General features: G+C 38.3%; 2 protein-coding genes across 3 annotated transcripts; both read right to left on the reverse strand.

Moving 5' to 3' along the window:
* Positions 1-52: 52 nt before the first annotated feature.
* On the reverse strand, positions 53-8,377 carry LOC135939498 (very long chain fatty acid elongase AAEL008004-like). The gene is made up of 8 exons (XM_065483909.1): positions 8,208-8,377; positions 2,578-2,682; positions 2,326-2,516; positions 2,184-2,264; positions 2,069-2,125; positions 1,290-1,395; positions 860-996; positions 53-687 (listed from the first exon to the last, which is right to left on the reverse strand). The coding sequence occupies exons 2-8, from the start codon at positions 2,633-2,635 to the stop codon at positions 520-522; spliced, it is 798 nt and encodes a 265-aa protein (XP_065339981.1). The 5' UTR covers positions 2,636-2,682; positions 8,208-8,377; the 3' UTR covers positions 53-519.
* Positions 8,378-11,634: 3,257 nt separating this feature from the next.
* Positions 11,635-23,417, reverse strand: LOC135940370 (very long chain fatty acid elongase 7-like). 2 transcript variants are annotated; one of them, XM_065485222.1, is made up of 8 exons: positions 23,372-23,417; positions 15,761-15,848; positions 15,221-15,414; positions 15,079-15,159; positions 14,384-14,440; positions 13,834-13,939; positions 13,648-13,784; positions 11,635-12,570 (listed from the first exon to the last, which is right to left on the reverse strand). In XM_065485222.1, exons 2-8 carry the CDS (start codon positions 15,846-15,848, stop codon positions 12,277-12,279), a joined length of 957 nt encoding a protein of 318 aa, XP_065341294.1. In that variant the 5' UTR covers positions 23,372-23,417; the 3' UTR covers positions 11,635-12,276. The 2 variants fall into 2 exon arrangements, with proteins under 2 accessions (XP_065341294.1, XP_065341293.1); XM_065485221.1 differs by lacking the exon at positions 23,372-23,417 and adding an exon at positions 18,886-19,073.
* Between the last annotated feature and the right edge of the window lie 32 nt (positions 23,418-23,449).

Consider the following 23,449-nt stretch of genomic DNA (forward strand, 5'->3'; position numbering starts at 1 on the left):
CTAGAGTATTCCCTCGTTATCCAGTTTAGTGATGTAAAGAAATGAATAGGCATTCTACGTGGTAAAATTTTATTTTTCTTAAAATACATACGTAGAAGATAAATACAAAATTAACCATAATACGTTTGAAATTTAACTTCTTATCTGAGGTATATTCTTAAAATCACAATTGAAACTAGGTTATCTTCAAATCGTTTATCGGGAATTCAAATAAACAGAATTCTCTGTGTAGACTCGGGTATTTCAACCAATCGACAGTTGTGAGCCATTAAACCAAGTCTACTTAATTGCAAAAATAGGAAAAATTTCGCCAAAATAATCATAATTGAAATTTGCTTTAGAAGCGACTGAAATTCCCAAGTCTACTGATGAGCACGTGAATATTAACCTCTATATCAACATAATTAATTAATTAATAAAAAGCGATCAACGCTTGCGTCATTAACTGCTGCTTTTTAAAGACAGTTAAGGGTATGTAAGGCAGTTTCCCGACCGACTCTACTTGCTGACTGATCACATTCACGCAGTCTTCTTCTTCTTTTCGCCGTAGTTTTTCTTGAAGAAATCGGCGAACATGTAGAAGAAGATGATAGCATTGGCGCACAGGGCCACAATGATGGACTTGGGGTAATTGCACTCGTACACCAGCAGTTGCGCGCAGTGCACGAACACGATGCAGAATTGTACCTGAAAATTAAGATAGAAATTTATCCTTTGTGTGAGACTCTGCTTCCTGTGGCAACACGCAACGATTGTCAAGCTACAAGATTTTCCTGATCTTTTTACACTTAAAATTTGCCAGAGTGTGACAGTTTCACTTTGTAATTTGAAGAAACGTGTGTCTGACACTATCTCTCACCAGTTGCATGGTGGTGATGTACTTCTTCCACCACAGGTACTTCTGCACTTCAGGGCCGAAGGCAGCCAACAGGTAATACGAGTACATGACGATGTGCACCACCGAGTTGATCACGCCCAGCAGAGTGCCGTGGCCACCTGATTCAAAACATCGCATCAAGTTATTAAAATTAGAGCTTCATCATTTTATGAGTAAACATTTAATTCTTAAAAACCAATTTAAACCCATGAGCTTTTGCATTCAGTTGTCAACCCAGGAGGAATTTGAAAAAATTAAATGAGAAAAATTTTAATTACAAAAGGTAATTTAGTGAGAAATTAAATTAAAAGTAAAGGTCTCCTTGTTAAAAAACAACTATTGCAACTTTTAATTTAATTTACCAATTTAAATTTTAAACGCAAACAATAAATTCCTTTATTTTTGTAATTACCTGGTAGGTAGCGGGTACCAACCCAAGCGCAGAATGGCATGATGGTGTGGTGGTAGAGATGCAAGAAAGAAACTTGCCTGTCCTTCTTTCTCAATACGAAGAAAATCTAAGAAAAAAACAATCGAATATATTCCTTCCTTCCAACTTTAAACATTGTTTTGATATGTATAATAGCATGCATTAAAGAGGATTGAAACTACAAAATGCTTGTTGCCAATGCATGAACCCTTAGAATTCAGTTGAAGCCAAAATTGACCTAAGTAGCACTGTAAATTTTTTAGAAAGGTGCTTTTTAAATGGTGAGCACTGTCTCCTTATTTGAAACGTCATTTTTTTGGCAACACGAGTTTCCCTAAAAGGTTTCATACGCTGTTGGAAAGATCTCGACGAGAGGAATCGAAATCTGCCAAAAAACGTGGTCAAGTGCTGGAAATTTTGGAGGAAATCAGAAATATTTGAATTTTTACTGTAGCAAGGTCCATTTTTGATTAGAGCAAATACATATTGTATCGATCAACTGCTTATTGCATCTAACAATTCAAATAATTTTCTCTGTTTGTCCTGCATCAATCCACTTTAAAGTCAACAGAAAATAAAAAGATTGCTTGTTTCATTCTCATTTTCCGCTAAGTGAGATGAAGTGCAAATGAAGACCGGCAATTACTTCTCCATTCTTTAATCTAAACTGCTTAACGAGAGTGAACGACCATATAATCGCCAAGGGTATAATTATCCTTTATTCAATGGGAAAGTGCATCGTATAGGACAACACAACTTACAGTGTCAAGCAGCTCGATGATCTTGCAGAAAAAGTAGCACCAGCACGCGCGCGCCATCTAAACAAACACACGATTTATTAAGGTTAATTGAGTTTGCGGGCAGGGCGGGTCTTACCCTGAGGGCGACGGGGTCGTGCGAGTAGTCCACGGGTTGGCACTTGAAGCTGTAGTGGTGCAACCAGCCACCCTGGAGGCCCTGCAGACATTTTCCAGGTGTTAATTCTTGCTCAGTTTTTAAATTAAATATAATTACGAACCTCCCAAGCGATATAGGCACTGAAGACAACCTGGAAGGCGTTATACGCAATCAGGACGCCCTTCAACTGGAAGGGCTTTTTGTTTTTCATCATGCGCGGGCCGGCTATGTTGCAGAAGTAAAGATAAGAAGCAAGAATTGTGAAGAGCACTCCAGGGCTGTCGACCAAAAACCATTCTCTCGTTCTGGGATCTGAAGAATATACATATTTAGTTATCAGTTTATTCCCAACAGAATATTCCAGCTGACAAACCTGCTTTTTCATCCAAGAACGACTGGAAGTTTTCCACCAACTGCGCGTAGTTACTCATCTTAATAGAGCTACACTATTTCCAGCAGGCGCGGATGAAACTCGTTTCTGCAACAGAAAAATTCCCTATGCATTAACAATCGTTTTTACGCGTCAGTTAATTTTTTATCCTATTTGACTCATCTTGACCCTAAAAGAACATTTACGAGCACGTTCGTAACGCCCGCAGTCACCGTCTTAAGGAGGAGATATAAATCAAAATGTAATACGTGTTTGACCGGCCTTGGCAGTGAACATTTTTACCGACCGAACGAACGAACGAACGTGTTCATATTTTTTTTACTATGTTCATTGATGAAAACGCTTGGACGCTGGCGGCCGTTAACCGTTCAGCTGCTAAATCGCAGCTATCGCGTGGCATTAAATTAGTGAGCGCTACTTTCACATTTTGATATGAGTGTATTTAAGACTACGTAGCAAAAACGAACTTATGAATTTTTATTTTAAATTAAAATGTTTGTTATGAGGCAGGTGTGGCGTACGCAGGTAATTTGGCACCAAAAGTATGCATAATGTGTCACGTATGATATGACAGCGTTTACTCGATCCCTCGCGCATAATAATAAATAAAGGATAGGCATAGACCTGAAATAAGAAGCTGAGCAGCATTAATTTGAAGGTTTTTTGATCGCATCCAAAATATTCGAACATAAAATGTGACGCAATCGTAAAAAAAACACAGCCGCAATATACTCTCATCAGTAGAGAATTCAAAATATCACTTTTCCCCGCTGATTAGAATTTAACCGCACCCAGCTTCCCATCACCTTTTCAACTCGCTGCGACGCAAACAATGCTTGCAGCTATAGGAAAACAGGTTTTTCTCATTTTTGACGTGCTTTCCACAATCAAGTCGCCAAGAACGAACGGAAAAATGCAAACGGCATCCGTTTTGCGGCAGTGGAAAATTCCTCACCTCTAACAATAAATTTTTCTCAATCTGAAAATTGGAGACTATCAAAATTCACTTTCCTTGCAAGGATCGAATGAGCAACGAAATAAATCGTGCGTCACTGCGCGGGCATTGGTAATAGCAATAACTTTTAATTGCAAATGCCGTCATAGCCAAGTGGCCGGCGGTCCTATTATGGAAATCGTCACTAATTGCATTCCGAGCTGGCCAACGACTGGCTGCTGCGCACAATCCGCGAGTTTTAAGTGACTAATTTAAAATCACGAGTTAGGCAAGCTCGAGGATAATAGTAATAATATATATACGCATAATGCCGTCGATGCTGAAAGGATCGAGTCCCAAACTCGTCGGCTCTGTGTCAAGAGCAAGAACGTTAATTCGATCATTATCATTACATCTGTTTGCAAAAAGTGCGCAAGCTCTTTCTCGGAATTTCACTTTCCTTTGCTTGGTGCAAAACTGTTGATCTGAAATAATGGATGGCGTGTGCACGACTCACCGCTGCTGCGCGCAAAAGTGAAGAAATAGGTGAAAATAAGTAGTTCTTCAATTATTAGCGTTTTGTTTTCCGCCTCGAGGAGAAAATAGATACACCGTATAAGCTGCATAATTTTGGCACGGTTCCTTTGCAATTATGATGTGGTTCATTTTGCTAATAAGTAGTAACTCTCCTGTTTTCACTATTACTGAAAGTCAAGGCTCCAAATAGAGTGTAATTTATTGCGTTGCAAAACAGCGTAATTTGGGCAAAAGCAATCATTCCACTCCATTGGCCCGACTCGCATTTAAATGAGGCGCACGTTTGATTGGAATGACTGACTGACTGACTGAGAACCGGAGTGTGCACATGCGAGCGCAATAAAATCTGCACGCATTTCAGAAAAGGCCGCCGGCTGGCCCGCTTGCACAACTTTGTGCACAATATTGTGCCGCGTAACACAGGTAGCGAGAACAATTTTGCTCGGCAAGCACGAATCACAAACAGAACGAACCCGCCATTGCTTGCGCAACGAGCAAAAAATTGTTTGACTATTCCAATTTTTACTGGAGCAAATATTTATGTCTGCTGTGAGTTTTGCCATTGACTTGGCAGAATTTAAAAGAGTTTAGTAACTGCGTGCAGCTATTTAAACATCGCCCAGATCGTTTAGCCTGTCAACAGTTTTGTCACTCTCTTGTTTGCACGAGGCGTAGATAAAATCTGCGCGCTGGTTGTGAAAATCAAACTGCGAGCACAATAAATTAATTTATCTTGTTTCCTGTCCGAATTAGGGTTTAACGGGCAAAAAATAAGAACAATTTAACTCATTGTTGGCTGGCAAGTGGTTCATTCAGTTAATTTGTTTGTGAATTTAGCAACAGTTTATATCCAAAATCAGGACTGATGAGGAACGGTTTAATTTTAGATTTTGCCAAATTTCGTTTTTTTCTCTTGATTTTGATCTCTCTCGTCGTGATGTATCCAATGGTGTGCGAATTTTGAGGAAAAATTCCATAAATGATGAAATAAATCGTGGTTTTACAGTAGGCAGACAGTGCTTGATTATCATGTAAAATTTGCTGGGAAACTTTTAGCTTTCCTTATTAAGGTAATAAAAAGGCAATAAAAATATGCAAAGCTTTTCTTTAAAAGATAAATTGTTGTCAGCATTGGCACGTTTAAGGGATTCTAATTTTAACTATCAAACATTAGTGTCATTGATGATGTACAAATTTTCACACCTTTTTATGTTCAACTCGAACAAGCAGTGTTCAAGTCCGCAAAATGTTATGTTCAAGTAAATAATAATTTTAATGAACTAGAGTCGTAAAACCTATCAGCAAGGCGTAAGTCGGCAATATCATCGTTAATTTACGATTCGACCTACACCAACTTTTGAACGAACGCTAGTCCTTCAATTTATCACGTTTTTAAAGTGCAAACCGTGATTCTTTGGCAAATAAATTACGTGGCAATTGCGTGCTGATGTTTTTATATGAGTAGGCACTCTATTGTCGACTCCCCAAAATGTTCGGCAGTCTCGAGAGCTCATTAGAGAGTCACGTGCAATAAGTTGCCAAATGGAGAGACGCGCAATAACACTAAAACATGGAGCGTGGCGGCGGCGGCAGCGGCGGCGGAGGCATCTGAGGGTTGTGGTCCAAGGCTAGGCTCGTAAAGCGTTTCTCTAAACGCATCTCGTGTCGCGAAAATCAGGCAGATATGAGACAGAAGGCGGCTGACCCACTATTTCCACACTCGCCGTGTGCATTGGATCACGTAATACAATTTTTCCCAATATGACGGCCAACCGGCTGCTCGTTTGCGAAAGGCGCCCTGTGACGTGATCGAGCCACCCAGACCCCGCAGACTCACGTGGCGGTGGTGCGCGTGCAAGATTCGCGAGAATTTCCGCGGGAATGTAGCCTACGTGACTGAGAGTGCGTTTGGAGAGCGATCATCGGCCGATCGGGTTCCTCAAGTGGGATCAAGGTCTTTCGCAAATCGCCTGGAGTTTCCTTGCCTCTCTCTAGGCCTACCGCTGGACCGAAATGCACTTGGTTTGCGAAACGCGATGACCTTTGTTTTCAAAATTAATAGGACCGGTGCACAAGTAAGATTTCGTATAAATCCTTTAGGCCCTTGAGGTGTGATTTGGAGGCTTTCTATTTCTTTGTTAGTTAGAAGGATGCCTCTTCGTTTGTTTGTTATTTGGTTTGGTTGATTAATTGTGTTTCTCTTAATGCATTTTTTAGTACCGATATGGAAATACGTAATACATATTATGATGAAATATATTCCTATTATAAAGAGGATTGATGCTACAAAAGCCTGGAAAATGCTTGTTGCAAATGCACGAACTCATCTCTTAGGATTCAGTTGAAGCCAAAATTGACCTAAATATTTGAGAAAAGTGGCTGCAAGGTTAGCTTTTTAAATGGTATCGACTGTCTCGCTACTTGAAATCTCATTTTGTTTCACAACAGAGTTTCCTTAAAAGGTTTGATACGCTGTTAGACAGATCTTGACGAGAGAAATCGAAATATGTGGTCAAAGTGCTGTAAATTTGGGAGAAATTTTGAATTTTTACTGTAGCAAGGTCCTTATTTGACTAGAACAAATTGTGTATCGATCAACTGCTTTTATTTTATTCAACAATTCAACGATAAATTTTCAATTGTCACCCTCCATCGATTCACTTTAAAATAAGATTTCAGAGGACAGCAAAAATTACAACCTTTTTGTAACGAGGAGTACACCAGTGCTTAACATTCGACCACGGTTTTTGTAACGAGATATTTTTCACAATATTTCAGTTCTTATAATTTTGAGAAATTAATTGTAACTGATAAGTGGTCAAGATGAATAAAGTTGAAAACTTGCAACAAGGAGATGCCCGTTTCTTTTATCACACCAACATGCAATCGTTGAGTGAGAATTCCATCCAACCAAATATTAAAAAAAAGATTTGCAAATGGCAGAGCTGGAGAGGGGAGGTCTGCATTGTGAAATGTCTAATTTAAAAATCATCAAAATTAAACGGCCTTAAATTTCAGTAGAAATAAAGCTCAGGTAGCAAAGAAGAATTTAAAATTAAAAATGAAATTTAATTTTAAAAAGACTCTCTTACTATTAGCAAAACTGAAAAGCCGTGCCTCCATTGCATTACACAACTTTCTATGCCAAGGCTAACAACTAATCAACCCGTTTGAAATGACCTAAATTGCAGAATTTGGCGGAAAAGCTCGTACCTCCAGTAAAGTCGGTGGAAATTTATAACTTCAAAGTATAGGTTGACTTGAATTTCTCTAGCGATTATGAAACCTAAACAGAATGAGGTCAAACATTTTGCGAATTTCAGTGTCTTCCTGCCATTAATGAATTGCGCCTAGACCACGCAGAATTCTGCGTTCTCCGAGACGGATTTCGCATCCTGCCGGCTGACGTGAAGGATTTTTTGGCAATATGATTTAATTGGCGGGTTGCGTGTGCCAAAAGAAGAAACTCATGCATTATTTAAGACGGCAGAAGATGCAACATATTAAGTTACATTCCGCGGAGAGACGCACATGCAAATCGAATGATAAGCATTGTCCGACCTTGGCGGCTGTTGATTTTTAATGCAGCCGCGCGCGCATTGCGAAATCGCGGAGCGCTTCTTGTTAATTCGTCTGCCTAATTATTACGTGCCCGCAAAGGTCTTTCAGCCGAAACCCGAGCTGCCTTGCACCTTGCACAAAGTGAAAGATTGACAAATGTTATCAACAAGTTAGCATTTCTCCTGTTTGCACAACAAACACTTCTTGTTCGGTGCAAACCCGTTTGGCCGTGATTTATGGGAAATGATTTTAATTTTCCGATTTTTGTTCCTCATTTAAACTTTTCAAAATACATGATATTTTTTAATTGGCGCGTGCATTTAGCCGAAAATGACAAACAATAAAAATTATAAAAAAATTATAATTGAACGAAATATTGAAAGATCTGTTTTAACGCGAAGTAAAATTTAGAAGCTGAGGCTTAAAATGCTTATTTGAAATAATCCAAATGGAAATTCCCGATTAAAAAAAATAAATTGATGACAATCACTATTAACCCATTTAAAAAGAATCAATATATATAATACGCGGAAGTAATTAAATAATTGTAATGAGATTAACAATAAAAGCTGTAATTTACCTTAAAGATAAAGCAACCCGGAGAAGAGCGCGTTGACGCAGTCGTCTAGCTGGTGCTCACCAAGAAAGGACTGGCTGGAGAGGTGTGCAGCCAAGTGCAAGGTGCCCGTGGATCTAAGAGTGCGACCTGCAGAGGCGAGCGTCCGTTGCCATTGCCACCTCCGTGTTGGCTTACCTTGTTGCCCGGTGGAGTTGTGGTGTTCTCCGACAAAGGGGGGGCTTTCGCAAAACTAGCATCTTGGACTTCCTAGCCTCCTCAACGAGTGCACACAGCCCTTGCTTCGTTGGCGTTGATATAAATTGCGTCTTTCTTTGTGACTAGAATCTTCTTTTGTGGTGGCTTGAATCACAAGTTGTGTTTTCAAAACTTCCAAATTACGAGGTGAAGGAAAGCTTACATAATTTTTTCGATTTCGTCAAACAAATTTGCCTCAAAAGCAAAATATTTGAATCCGGAAGTAGAGTAATCTTTAACAAAAATTGTTAAAATTATCTAAAATATAAAACATTAGATATCATATAGATTTTGTGCACTCTCCCTTCAATAACAACGAGCTCGTGACTAGGGTATACGCAGGGTACGTGCAGGGGTAATGCAATGATATACGAAAAAAGTCATATTTTTATTTATTTAAAAATTCAAGCACCTTTATTTTCATGCAGACTACACATTAAAATTCAAGGAACGTAAATAAACGATTGGGGAATATCGTACTACACTGCAAATAGTCTGAAAAAACAAAACATTTATCTTATTTGTGTGCTACAACAAAAACTAATATTGTTCCATTTTTGCCAATATTGTTAGCACCGAATCCCAGGTTCTAACACTCAGAATTGCAAAACCTGTGCACCATTCGACTCGTCTTAACCTCCCCTAGATAGACAAATTATTTTCAGGGTGGTACAAACTCATCCCCCTTCCACCCCATGCATTGCAGTAACGATAAAAATTGCGTCGCTTTGTACTTACAGAAACCTATTCGCTGATCCCTTCTCTCTTAAATTAAAAATTATCTGACCCAAATTCCATTGCCTATCTAGGGGAGGTTCAGTCGAGTCGAACGATGTGCAGTTTTTGCAATTATGACTGTTAGAATCCAAGATTTAGCGATGTTTATGTTGGCAAAATTCAAAAGTTGTATTTTTGCTAATATTGCCACCGCATAAATCTTGGTTTCTAAGCGTCAGAATTGCATAAAATGCACACAATTTGATTCTTTTGGCATCCCCTAGATAGCTGAAGGGTTTTGAGGGTGATCAACCCTCATCCCCTTCCACCCCATGCATCACAGTAAAAAAAATTTATACCAATTGCGTCACTTTGAAATTTCAGAAACCTATTTAATGATCACTACTCTCTTAAATAAATAAAAAAAATACCCCTAACTACCACCATTTACCTTTTATAGAGTGAGAAATGGTTCAAATCAAAATCATACATTTCATTGCAATTTTACTAATCAATTTTTTCTGCGGAGATAGAAAAAAGGTGAATCGTGATTGATGAGCGATTAGATCACCCCCAAAACCCATTGGCTATCTAGGGAAGGTTGAAACGAGTCGAATGGTGCGCAGTTTGTATAATTCTGATGATTCAACCCCGAAATTAAGCGATGACAATGTTGGCAAAAAATGAAGTTTTTAACTTTTGTTGATATTGCCAAGGCCTAATCATTGCGCTCGGTTAGGCGGTTAAAAAACATATTCCTGAAGCTTTAATAGTTTTTACTTATGATGCAAACCTAAATATCCCAATAATTGATCATTGACTTACCTTTTTCTATCCACAATTCTCTAAAAATAACATAGGTAAATTTTTCCCACAAAAACAATTTTATGTTTAGTTTCCAACCTAAGACAAGTACAGGTTTCCAGAGATTTTCAAATATTCATGATTATTTTTTCATGTTGGCAAACATAATGTAGATGGTCAAATGTCATGTGTGAAGAAATCGAAAAAGCTCTGACGAAGGAACCGTTAACTGGTTTAGACTGCACAGGCCAATAATTTTCGTCTATGTTATGGTTGCACAATTATCGGTGTCGTATAATAATGGATAGCGTGATTTTCAGGGCGGTGGTCGGCTAGCTGCTGGATCTGTTGCATTAATACGTGTGCGGTATTCACCTTGGGGCAACATTTGTGTATCTAAGGCAAGCGCATGCACCAATTTTCCTCAAATTTTCGGATCTCGCGCGACAAAACCTTCACCTTAATGCTGTAATTGCCCAGCGTTTCCTTTGCGTCGCAGAGCAATTATCACGGCAGTTGCGGAGACGGGCGAATTAAAATCATGAGTTTAGCACACACACAAGTAGCAATTCTCAATTATCAAGGAAAGTGCGGTTGGTTAATTCAGTCAAAAAACGTACCTGCACACATGAAATCTCAGGGCCACGTGCACCATAACCGCACACAAGACTTTCCTCTCTTCTGGAGAAGACAATTAAAATTGTCATTGAGTCTTCAACAATGTTTTATTATCTTCTTGCAAGAAAAAAAATAAAAAATAGCCCTGCTCTCCAAATGGCATTTTGCAAACCTTTATTTAAATAGCATCCCACGCGAAATGTGTTGAAATCTTTAATTTTCCGTCTTTTTTATAGCGTAATGTATTACCGGTTTAAACATTGACGCAAAAGCAATAGCTAAGTTATCGCATTTACTTGATGTTGTTCTCGAGATAGACTTGTTTTGATTATGCAAATTCAACAGCATTAGCGCTGACCTGCGCCTTTGAGTTGCTGCAGAATGCTCAAATGTAGAACATTGCAGCTCTCAAAATAACTTTCATATTGAGCAACAGGTTGCTGCATCGGCAGTCTGTGAATGGCGAGTCAGCTGGATTTTTTTGGATGCCAAAGTTAGGCCACCGGGTTACTCCTCAGTTGAGCCGGTTGCCTACGTGCGAGGCGTTTAAAAATGTGTAAAAATATTGGACACTCCAACGCTCTCTCTGAGAAAGCTAATTCACTACTTGGAAACACACTCGGAAGTTTTAGTCATTCTTTCGAGGAATGCAATTGAGGAAAGATCTCTGCTACATGTCTGATACATTGACTTAATTAATTAAATAAATTAAGGTCATGCTGAAATTTACTCGCAACAATTTACTAACTTTCAACTGACTTTTGACAGCAAATATTAAAAAAAATTAATTAATGCAATTAGGGGGTTAAAATAGAAGTTAAATAGTTACTATATATTCAGGGATGTGTTTAAAATCCAAACACAAAAAAATCAACGATGACTCGTTTGGTATTTGTTTGTATTTAAAGGGGTTGTTAAGGGGTTCTTTGGAGGTTGTATGGCCGCAGTCTGACTTTTGCAACAAATTTGCTGAGAGGGCTGAGAGAAAGGTTCACATAAATAACAAGTATTCATTTTTCAGTTCAATGGAGGGTGGATAAATAAAACAAATGCCTTATTGCTAACGTCTATAAGTTTATTTGCGCATGGATGAAAACAAGATAAAGTATTATGCGTAAATATCAATATAGTACAAACATAATATGTCTCAGGACATAGTTGATCAAGAGCACTTCATAAAATATTTAAATTTACATCAGCGTTCTGATACAACACGGTCTGGCTTACTTTCTAGGTAACTAGCGTGTTATATGTTGGTAATCGGGAAGTTTCACAGAAAACATTTTATTTACAAATGGACCCTGACGAGATGGCATAATTAAGAAAATATTCAAGGCGATTCATTTTAATACTAATTTTCAGAATGGCAAGAACGCAAAATATCAGTGATTGTTGAGCAATATGATGTTCAATACGAGTTACATTTATTATTGACAAGTAAGACGCAGGGGCAAAGGGTTTCGACGTTTGTAATTTGCTAGGAACACTTCTTGCTAGCGCGAAAACGCGGGCAATTTTTGGTCCAGTGAGCCTGTTTTTGACGAGCAGCAGGGGAGACGCAACAACTATAATCCGCTTTCAAAACGGATTATTTGGTAGTGTAGGAAACTATAAAAATCGTAGGATGAAACATACTGTGTGTTTAAAGTTTTTGGTGTTTGTATGTAATAAAATGTGTATTTTCGTGTGTGTGATTTTAGTCGAGCTTGGAATTGGGCGAGTAGCACGCAGAAATCATGTACGAATTTCCGTTTTGGTGCACCCCATTGGTTCCGTTCTTGTGCACCCCGTTGGTGCCGTTCGTGTGCACGCCGTTGGACACCTTTCCGTTGGTCTGAGCCGGCTTCCTGTACGCCTGCCGGTAGAAGTCGTTGAACAGGTAGAAGAAAATGAGCGTGTTCGGTGCCAGGAAGATGAAGGCCACCTTGGGGTAGGTGCAACTCGGCTGCAAAATCAGCAGTGTGTGCACCAACACCATCAAGAACTGGATCTGCAAGTAATAGAATGATTAATGTTTTGTAACGAAGTTGCAATACAATTTATTCTTTTTTCTTCTTCCTTGAAACTCAATTAAGTTTAATGTTTAATCAGCCTATAGTATTATTTCAACTAATAGGATTTTATTGAAGTTGAGTAATATTTAGAGAACTGCAATTTTTTTTGTTAAGCGTTCCAGGAATTTTTATCCAACAATTCAATTTTAAAGATCAGACTTATGAAGTTTAGTCGACAGAAGTTTTATATAGAAATGTTTAATGAGACCCATGTTTTGATTTTAAACTGGCGTCTTAAAATTAACCTACAGTAAAATTGGATACAGTAAAACCGCCAAAAATGCTGACAAATGCATTTTTACTTCTGGGTTTTAGCAATTTCTTGCGCAAAAGGGTATGTACAAGTATTTTTTCTTTTTTATGTTATTCCATCAATATATATTAATGCAAGTATTTAATCTTATAATCAGGCTGATTTTTAACAATCATTGCATGATATTTAATGGTTTGCAGTCTAACAATATAAATAAATTTTCTAGAATGAAACAAAAATTGCTCTAAATGCGTATTTTTTGTCTAGTCGAATAATTGACCAATACGTTAAACTTTCCGGTTTATTGAATAGAGTTGTCGTTAAAAAAATAAAAACAATTTTACTAACCACGTCATAGCATCTAGGAAAAATATCCGAAAAAGGACAGATGGGTTACCGTTTTTTAAAACGGCAGCACTTTCATGAACTTTATCCCCAAGAACCAAACTTACTCGTCCAATTATTCACTGTTTATATTTTGCAACAATATTTAATCAGCTATAGCTTCAAATTTCTGGGTTTAAGACAGCAAATGGAAATTAATCAAACGTGGGCAAATTTTGAGATGCGCGCGATCCAACGAATCGGTAAAATTGCAGCAGCGGGTAAAAGTTTCCCCCCACTAAAGTTTGTTAGTCACCACCTAATAAATAATCCATAATTGTAAGGTCTGCATCCGCTTCACTTGCAGTTATTAAGTAATTAAAAAATAATCTTAAAATTCAAGCAGCGTAAAATGAGAGGAAATTGAATTATATACCATTTGCATCCTGGTGAGGTATCTCTTCCACCACAGGTATTTCTGCATGTGAGGCCCAAAGGCAGACAGCATGTAGTAGGTGTACATGACGACGTGGACGAACGAGTTAAGCAGTCCCAACATGGTGCCGTGGCCACCTGAAGATTTTTTTTCAGCATTTTTCATTTAAATAAATTCGATGCAAACCTGGCATGTATCTGGTGCCTCCCCACGAGATGCCGACCATGCTGACGTGGTGGTACAGATGCAGGAACGACACCTGATTGTTCTTCTTGCGCAAAACGAAGAAAACCTGCAAATGTAAATTTTGATGAGGCCCCAGAGACGTACATTATCGTTTGGCAGCAATTTCAAATCATCTGATTGCGATCTCGCGATCTTTCTTTTGTTGCTCTCGCGAGGCCTGCTTTTGAGCCGAGTGACGTCAGCTGCTGTAATATTTTTTAAAGGTCTGCGGCAACCGAAACAATGGCAAGTTGCAATTCTTTTTGCCAAGTCGTAATTAGGTACGGCTGGATTTTCCACTCGGGGCAAAAAGGGTATTGCGAAAAAGACTGCAGGCGGAGGTGTAATTTGAGCACCACGCCTCTCTTTCAATTGAACCAGGCTGTATAGAGGCGCAGGTGAAAAAATTATGTAATTCATCCATCACTGTCAACCCTTGATTAGCAAAAAGCGTTTTTATTCATCTTCTTCTTGTCGTTATAAAACCAAAGATGAGTTGCCTTGAACTTACCGTGTCCAACAAATCGACCAGCTTGCAGATGAAGTACAGCCAAACTGCTCGCGCCATCTGAAAATTAAAATTAAATCAAAACTCGATTTTCGTGCCGAGGGGAACTCCAAATTTCAGACAAAAAACTCGTCTCATCTCGCTGCTCTCGCAAACTTGGCTAATAACCTTGTCTGTTGCATAAGTGTAGCACTTGCGGTTTTTCGCATGTTTGCTCACGGTCCAAAAAAAATCAGTAAGACGTGTGTGATTTGGATTCAACGTAGGCTCTTTTTTAAATCTAAAGCTGACTTATAGGCCCCCTGAATGGAACTATTCTGACTCCAAATTATTTTATAAAATGGATTAAATTGTGCAAATTTGTAACAATTTTTAAAACAAACATTTATTTCCTGACAATTAAGCCAACAATAATTATTTTATTAAATAAAACGGGCGTCCCCAGTGGTTCACTTCAGGGGGCATCTGATGACTAGGAGACATTGCAAAAAAATCATGAAAAATTTAGAATATTTAAAAGAAATTGGAACTTGGACTATTATATTTTTTTAAAACAGGTAATTGGATTTAATCACATTTAAACAAAGCATTTTAGTGATTTTTTCCATAAATTTAAAGTGCAATCACTCTAACATGAATAAAATTACATAAAAAACAATAATTTTTCCTACAATATGCGCACAAAAATCTATACTTGCCCTCATGGCAGTTGGGCTCGTGGACGGATCCATCGGCTGGCAAGTCCAGTCGTAGCCGTTGGCCCATCCACCCTGCAGACCCTGCGCAAAATTGATCTCAATTATAGAAAATTCGCCTTTTTTTGCCTCTTTCCGTCGTTACCTCGTAGAAAATGAATGCGCTGAAAATGACTTGGGTGAAGTTGTAGAAGATGATGGTGTTGCGAAGATCAAACGGCTTGCGGTCCCTCATCAACCAGGGGCCGACCCTTGTGCAGAAGGGCAGATACATGAACAGCACCAGGATTGAGATGTAGCCGGGCGACTCCATCAGAAACCAGTCTTTTGTTCGGTAATCTGCAACAAAATTGAATTTCCACGGTCAATTGGTGACAGTTTCATGCTCGGCTTGGCGTGCAAGTGCAATTATTACACATTGGTCTTTTCATTGTACTTGAAGAGGTTGGTGCAAATTCAGTATTTCTGGCCAAAATTAAACAAAAATAATGTATTGAAAGGATAAAGAGGTGTGAGTCATTTCATTCAAACAACTATCCAGACGACCTTCAACTTTCATTTGTCGCATGACCTTCGAAAATTAGGTCGCAACTGTCATTGTGAATTTTTCTTCACAGGTAATTAAGCATTCATTTTCAAATGTTCGACAAATTTGTGGAGAAACTTAATTACCAAATAGACTTACCGGGAGGTATCGCAAGACCGTTCCATATCCATCTGTCCAACGTTGCGACGACTGGACCCGACGTTGACAAAAGTGGATTGTAGCCCATCTGAAAGCCAAAAAGACGGAAATTTCAGCAACTGTCCTAATTGATGATTTCACGTACGACACCGGCAAAGGTGCTTTCTCTTGACGGTCAAAAATGGTATGCCTCTATAAATAAACTGCTCTTTACCGTGTAGGAACAATAAAATTTCGAATTTGTACCAATCAGTTGCCACAAAAAGGGGGGAAATCGCGTGTTTATTTCTATAATGCTCTATAAATTCCTCGAGTTTGCTGCCGAGAAGAGCGACCACCAATTGGCACAACAAGCAACACGCGAATCTGAGCATTTCCTAAGCGCCAAAATCCAAGTCTTTGCTATTTCCTGCCTACGGGAGACGAGAAGAAAGTTTTTCAGAGCTGCTGAAATTTATTAGCGTGTGCCGCAAGAGAGGATGATGAAGGAGCCGTTTACAGCGCACAACTTTCATTTTCGACGCCCGAAAATCTCGAGCTGCACACACGTGGGTCAGGTCTCCGCCGCCGCACCATTTCTCACCGCCTCTTAAATTATATAACGCGGTGGTTCACGAGTTCTGCAAGACCATCACTTGTGACCTTAATATTTTGCGTTCCTTTTGAGGCCACTTGCAGCTCTCATTCATTATTTGACTAGCATTCGAGATTTCCGATGAAGCTTTGTGTTCTGAACTGCCAACAAATGGCACCACCGCATTCTTGCATTTTTAATGCTCTTCCGTGGCGATTCCTCTGTGCATTCAGCCTTTAAAATGATTTCAATTGATGTGCTAAAAACCAAAATTGGTCCAACTAATCGTCATAGAAATATGATGAGCAATTCTTTTGATGTACAAAAATCCTTCCCGACGTTTCTGCGGCGATTTGCTAGACTGATTTTTTTCAGCTCATCAAAAAGCAAATAATTTTAAGATCAAAATAACAGGATTGAGTCTTAAATCGTAACGGAAGTGAATTAAACTCGTAATAATACGGTGTCATCATCTCCAAACACTAAACTGGCGAAATAACTATAAACTTTTACAACATTTAATGTGGTTTGAACCGCTCATCCTGATCTAAAGCCACAACACGAATATTTTTAAAAGCTTTTTTTACAAAGATCTTTAAAATTTTAGCGATGGAAAAAGATTCTGCGTCGCTCAAGGTGATAGGAGTTCGTTCAGATGGTGTTTTTGTGTGTTAGGTAATGGTTTTTATGAGCGTGATGGGTGGTGGTGGGATAGAATCCTAGAAATCGCACCGCAGCACACGCAAACACGTGTGTCTCTTTCACATTAACTCCATAAAGCGAGCAAAAAAATGATGAAACTTCGCGTGTGAATTTGCCTTTTAATTATCAATCCAGCTGGCACGTGTTCGCGACGAGAAATTTACAAAGCGTAGCAATAATACTGGCTTATTTTCTATTGGTTTATATACATTATACTTTCAAATTTATTTATGACAGAGAGTCCACCAATTAAGAACATTTTTGTTTTATTGACTATAGAAAGTAGCTAATTGAGTTTATTGTTTGTGAAATTCAGCAACAGTTTATTACTACAAGAACCGAGGAATAGTTAAATTATGCAAATGTCTCGATTTATTCGCTAGATTTCGATCCATCTCGTCGCAACCTATCCAACTGTTTGCGGATTTCGAGGAAAAATTCCCTAAATTGTGAAATAAATCATGATTTTAAGAAGGGAGACAGTGCTTGATTTGCATTCAAACTTTAGAGCCGATTTTCTCAAAAACCTTGGAAATATTTAGCACATTCCCCAAATTTTAGCTTCATTGTTTCGTCTTTCTAATATTAATAGCCGTAAACGAAGCAATGAAAGATTTTCATAGCTTTATGCGCACATCCGTTTTCCTCCCACGCATGGAATTCTGTGGCGCGAAGAAATAAACCTTGACTCTAATGGAGACGCAAATCATCCGCTATTAATTAACACCGTCGTATTATTTACAACAAAACGCGAATGGACTGGTCAAATATTGACACGTCGGTATAGGCTGAGAGAGCAAAGAATCCGTTAAAAGCCTCTCAGAAAGGGAATCGGAGAACGCGAGCTTAGTGTTTTGCAAACATGCATAATCCCGCGGCGTGAGCAGGCTGATCGTATCATTTCTGCTCATTCGGTGGCACTCACGCCAATTACCTAATGACAAAGCGCCGAGGGAAACAATGGCACGGGCGTGCCTACGTATTAAAAAAGCCGGCAGCCCGAGAGTGACAATAATAATTGCATTGTCTCGAATACACTCGCGGTGTCTGACAAAAGCACTCTGGCGGGCTGGTGGCACGCGTCGCATCTATTATATGCACCGCCGACGTTTCTTTGTGCCAATTTGTGTGAGTGAGAAGTGTTATTTCGTGCACGACGCCGCCAACAAACATACGCTGACTTGCATTTCCACGGAGAATTCAATGATTGTGCGCGCGCTCGTTAGCACTATTAACTATTATGAATGGATGGCTCCTTTTCAACCAGCTCTTGTAACTAAACGACCACTTTTCCGCTGTTTACCTCCAGCAAATAATAGTTATAATCCAGCGTACATCTCATTTGACTGTTGCACTGCTGCAAAAGATCAAAATTTAAACACAAAGAGTACATATATATTATAGAGCCTTAAAGGCCAATTAGTAAGAATATTTTAACGCATTGTTGAGTTCAGTGAGTTTATTGGATGTGAAATTTAGTGACAATTTATCTCTACAGGGCGTAATAATGAAATCAGGACCAAGGGAACAGTTAAATTTCAGATTTAGCCCAATTTCTTGAAAAAATAAATTGTTTTTCGCTTGATTTTGAGGAAAAAGTCGCTAAATTGAGAAATAAATCTTAGTTTTAGAGTAGGGAGACAGTGCTTCATTGGCATGCAAACCTTTGAGCCGATTTTCTCAAAAAAATAAAAGGCAACATTGTAAATTTTGAATTTAAATTGTAATAAAGGTCTCATTTTGCCCAAATTTCTCTTAAACTTAAATTTCAAGAACGTTCCCTTTCCAACAATTTTGATGATATTATAAATAAAAAAATTTCACTCAGCTTTGTACGAGCGAAACTCACCTTAAATTATTGTAATCCGAATTTGCGAGAGCAGTGCTGCCGAAAATAAAGCCGAATTCGAGTGTGCACCTTTTGCGAATTGGCTAGAACGGTGCCATAAAGTGCAGCGCGCACTGCACGTCCCAGTCGAACCAACCAAAATGACTCGAGCGCAAAGGTGGAACTGCGGCCCGGCCGCCGTCGGAGGTGCAGGATTGCAGACTTCCCTCTCCCGCCCCCTGCTTTGGTGCGCAAGGTGAAAATTTAAGAGAGATATTTTACGCAAGAGAAATTTTTCGCTCGTACACACACACACGCTCTCGAGAGCTAGCGGCCAACCAATGAGCGAGATTCGCTTTGTTTGTGTGACGCAACTCTAAAATTTCGGCTGCTAATATACCTGTTTGACCAGCCGCCACCGTGATTTAACCCATTCTTTTCCTTTACAGATCGAACCTCCTATCCTATTCGGCAAATCTCTCTCGCGCGGCGGCTCAAGTTTGCACTTGTTGCGAATTACATCATTTATATTATTGTCCCTGCCAATTTGGGCTCCTGCGTAAGCCGAGCATCGAGATGTTTCCTAACGATTTCCACTTACTATGTCAAAAGTAGCTTCTCGCTTCTCAAGAAAAAAAGATTGAAATGAGGTCAACTCCATCCAATATTGAAATAATGACTTTGGAAAATAAATTAACTACATGTATCTCATGTCAACAATAACAGTTTTCAATTGAAAATGTATCAAATATGCGGTCGCACCTAATTTATTCATAATTAAGGATATAAATAAACAAATATTTTATTAAGATTAGAATTATTAGGATATTTTTTTAATTCAAGAATATTTTACTTTAATTATAAAATAGTTAATTAATTATATTAAAATCAATAATAATAATAAAACCTTAAAGGAAAAGAGTTGCTAAAATTTGAAAAATTAAAAAATTGCACACAGTTTATTGTTTAGGTTTTGTTAGCAGTGCGCAAACCTGCAATAACAATAATTCAGTCCTGCAAGGATTATTTAATGTCTGGTACTCATCGCTGTATCGTTGGGCACCATTATAAAGAGTTTAAAGAAAAAATCTAGTGAAACCCCGTTCCTCACTCTCTCTTCTGCAAAACTACCCTTCAAAATGTAACAAGTTTTTTGTTTAGATGGAAATTTATCTTCTTTTGTCACGAATGCGTGTAGTTTTACTTTTATTCAAACGTTATAAATGCTTAATTAGGCATTTTTCTCTTGCTTCCCAAATCGTTGGAGTTGGTGATTATTCATTCAAGTGTTTGTTAAGTCGTTAATAAAAATAATCAAAGCCAATTTTTTACTTGAATATAACTTTTTCTTGATCAAAGTTTCAATGGAATTGTTATTCTCGAAAAATTGATACCATTTTTGCTATTTCCATTATTAAAAAAGACATTTTGTTAATTAAATGAAATTTAACATCAGATCTGATTTGGCTTTAAAATGTAAATTTTAATTGAAACGTTCTTCGGCTCGTTGTAATACAGGACAGCAGCTGTTTTGGATTCCTATTTACTGAATTGTTGAGCACCAGAGACGAATTCTTAACAAAATTCCCTCTAAAACAAATGAAACATAAAATTCAATACAATTCTTTATTCCTTGTCTTAATTTCAACAAGGCTGCAACCAGTTGTATCTGTGTTGAAAGAAAAAGACTTCGATTAAATTCTCGTTTTTAAGAGGTTAAGGTCATCCAGCGTGAATTACAAAAGCAAAGTTCACCGATGAGGATAATTTTGGGTATAATTAAAACTACATTAGCTCGCAAAGTAAAGCACATACTCCTTCGACAACCTTAAATTTACGCCCTTGAGATGTTCACAGAAGATATTATGCTAATTTCTGCTGCTGCAAACGCGAACAGCCGCGTAATTGTTTCTGAGATGGATTACGTGAGCGAAAGCCTCTCTTGCGCTCGAGGAGCAAAGTGAATCGGTGAGGTCCGCTGTCTGCTGTAGGCCAGAGAAAGTTTTTTTCGGGTTTGCATACAGCGGCGCGCATATTACGTTTCAAAGGAGATTCTTGGTCAACATAATATGCGGAGAGAGGCGATCGCCGCGGCAGTGAAGGTTATTTACTTCCACCAAAATTGCCTCCTTTATTTGTAACGCAGCGACAATTATTATTATTAATTTAGAATGTGCGAGATGCCTGTTGAAAACACCTTTATTTTTTTGCTGTCTTCATTAAATTAGTAAGTAGTGCAGCAGCCAAAAGGCGACATGCGTGCGCCTCTTTAAAAATTGGGTCAATGTGAACCGAAAAGCAGACTTTAGAACTGCAGCTCGCATCCTGTTGGCGGTTCGTTGAATGCTGCCGAGGATGCAACAGCAGATTATTTTACTAGCAAGATGGCTCGTCTTTCAGAAAAACAAACGACGAACTTGAACTTTTTTAATATATTTTTGCTGCACGATGTTGAATGACACTTCTAAAGGTTGATTAATATCTTTAAGAGACAGGAGGAATATAAATTGTAAATACTTTGGATGGAAATTCAACGTGTTGAATGGAGGAACCGTTGTTTATAATTCTGCAAAACGTTCAAGTTATCCTGAGGGCATGAAAGTGCACGTAATAAGGGCGTCAATCTGTTTGAATTAGAGTTTTGAGCAACGCAACCAGTATTTGTTCAAGGGCAGGATAAAAAAATTGCGGTTAGGGCGATTGTAACGTGCAAAAAACTCAATTTGTCCTCTTGGTCAGGGTCCAACAGTTACCATTATTTTTTGCCTCAGCTTGTGTTCATTGACATTAGATTCTCTATAAAAAAATAATTTGCAATAACTATATAAAAAATATCCAATGCCATTGTCTGCATTTCAAAAGGATTGACACTGCAAAAGCCTAGAAAATACTTGTTGCCAATCCCTTAGGATTCACAATAATTAGCACTGTAAATTTGTAAGAAAAGTGGCTGCAAAGTTAGCGTTCTGTTAAAATGGTGAAGACTATCTTCTTACTTGAAATCCTATTTTATTTCACAACAAAAACAACAAAGAGTTTCCCTCAAAGTTTTCATACGCTGTTTGATAGATCTCGACCAGAGGAATCGAATTCTGCCAAAAAATGTGGTCAAGCGCTGTAAACTTTGGAGAAAATTTGAAATTTTTTAATTTTTACTCTAGCAAGTTCCTTTTTTTATTTATCGCAAATTGTTTATCCATCAACTGCTTATTGCATCCATCATTTGAAATAATTTACAATTGCCGCCCTGTATCGATCCACTTTTAAGCCCTTAGCAACAGGTTTAGAATTTCAAATAAATTCACTGGGAGCAAACATAAAGAATTTATCCTTTGATTGAAAATCTCTATGTTTAAAAATTTTAACCTTGGCTTCGCTTACTCAGTTTGAATAATACAGTAGTCCTTGTGCTTATCGCAAGCACTAACTCTCAAGACTCTTAATTTTTCGACTAAATATGCTTCATGGGTTTGTCCGAAGTGTATTTGACTGTTTAAAAGTCTGTACAAACAAACGTGCCATTTTTCAATAAGGGAAATTCCGCGTATACACACTACTTGCGAGCGAGCGAGCGAGCGCGTGTTCAAATGATGAAAGTGGCTGCGGCGCTGATTATAAATTCGGCTGCGAGAAATGTGTGTTAATCTGCCGGCAATCTTTCTTCCGCCAGCGGCTTACATAACATTTCATGCTCTCGCGTCTCTCTATCGTCGCACTTTAATTTACCTCCTAATCTCGATCTCGGCTGGCATTTAGCTCTCGACGGGCTGAATAACGGACATTTATTATCAGATATTCGCAAACAAAGCTCAATTTAATTGGCGTAGCATTATCTTGTTCGGATTCAATTATTATTGTGACTTTTACTTGCCGCATAATTTTCTCAGGCCAAGTACCGATGCATTTCGTAGCCACAGACACAGACTCGATTCATTTGCGTATTGGCTTTTTAGCTCGCGACGTAAGTTGCCGAGCGAGTTGTGGGCTGGCGCAACTTTTTGCCACTTGAACTTTTCGCCAAGTTTGCGGTAACTTTCTATCGAGCACGTGGCAATTAATGCTGAAACGTGAAAAATGACAGTTACTGAAGTGAAGAGTGTGCGAATGAATAGATCACCTTGAGGTACGCACCCATTAATCGATAAATAGTTTTTTTCGCTACAAAGTGATAAAAGATTAATTTTTCAATGCATTATTAGCGTCTGTTATTTATGGTTATAGCCTTTTAAGTCAAAATTTTGACCATATCATGAAAATTGGTCGGATTAAGGAAGAACTTAATATATTTGGAATCTACTCAGCGAGTAGAGTCGAATAATATACTTATGGAAAACCATATTATGAGAGAAACGGACTTCATCCTCGTTGCTAAAAAAATCTTCTTTATTTCTTTGATAAGTTTCGCCGCCTTATTTTATTTTAAACATCGTTATTCACATTAACATAAAATCAAAACAATTATCCAACAGCGCATTTTAAATACAGTAAAAATACAAATTGCGCATACCTATGTCATGGAAAAACCCAACTGTCTCCAACAGCAGCCAACAACAGAATAAATAGACATATGCAAAAGGAATTGCGA

The sequence above is a fragment of the Cloeon dipterum genome, chromosome 3, assembly GCF_949628265.1.
Source record: "Cloeon dipterum chromosome 3, ieCloDipt1.1, whole genome shotgun sequence".
Lineage (NCBI taxonomy): Eukaryota > Metazoa > Arthropoda > Insecta > Ephemeroptera > Baetidae > Cloeon > Cloeon dipterum.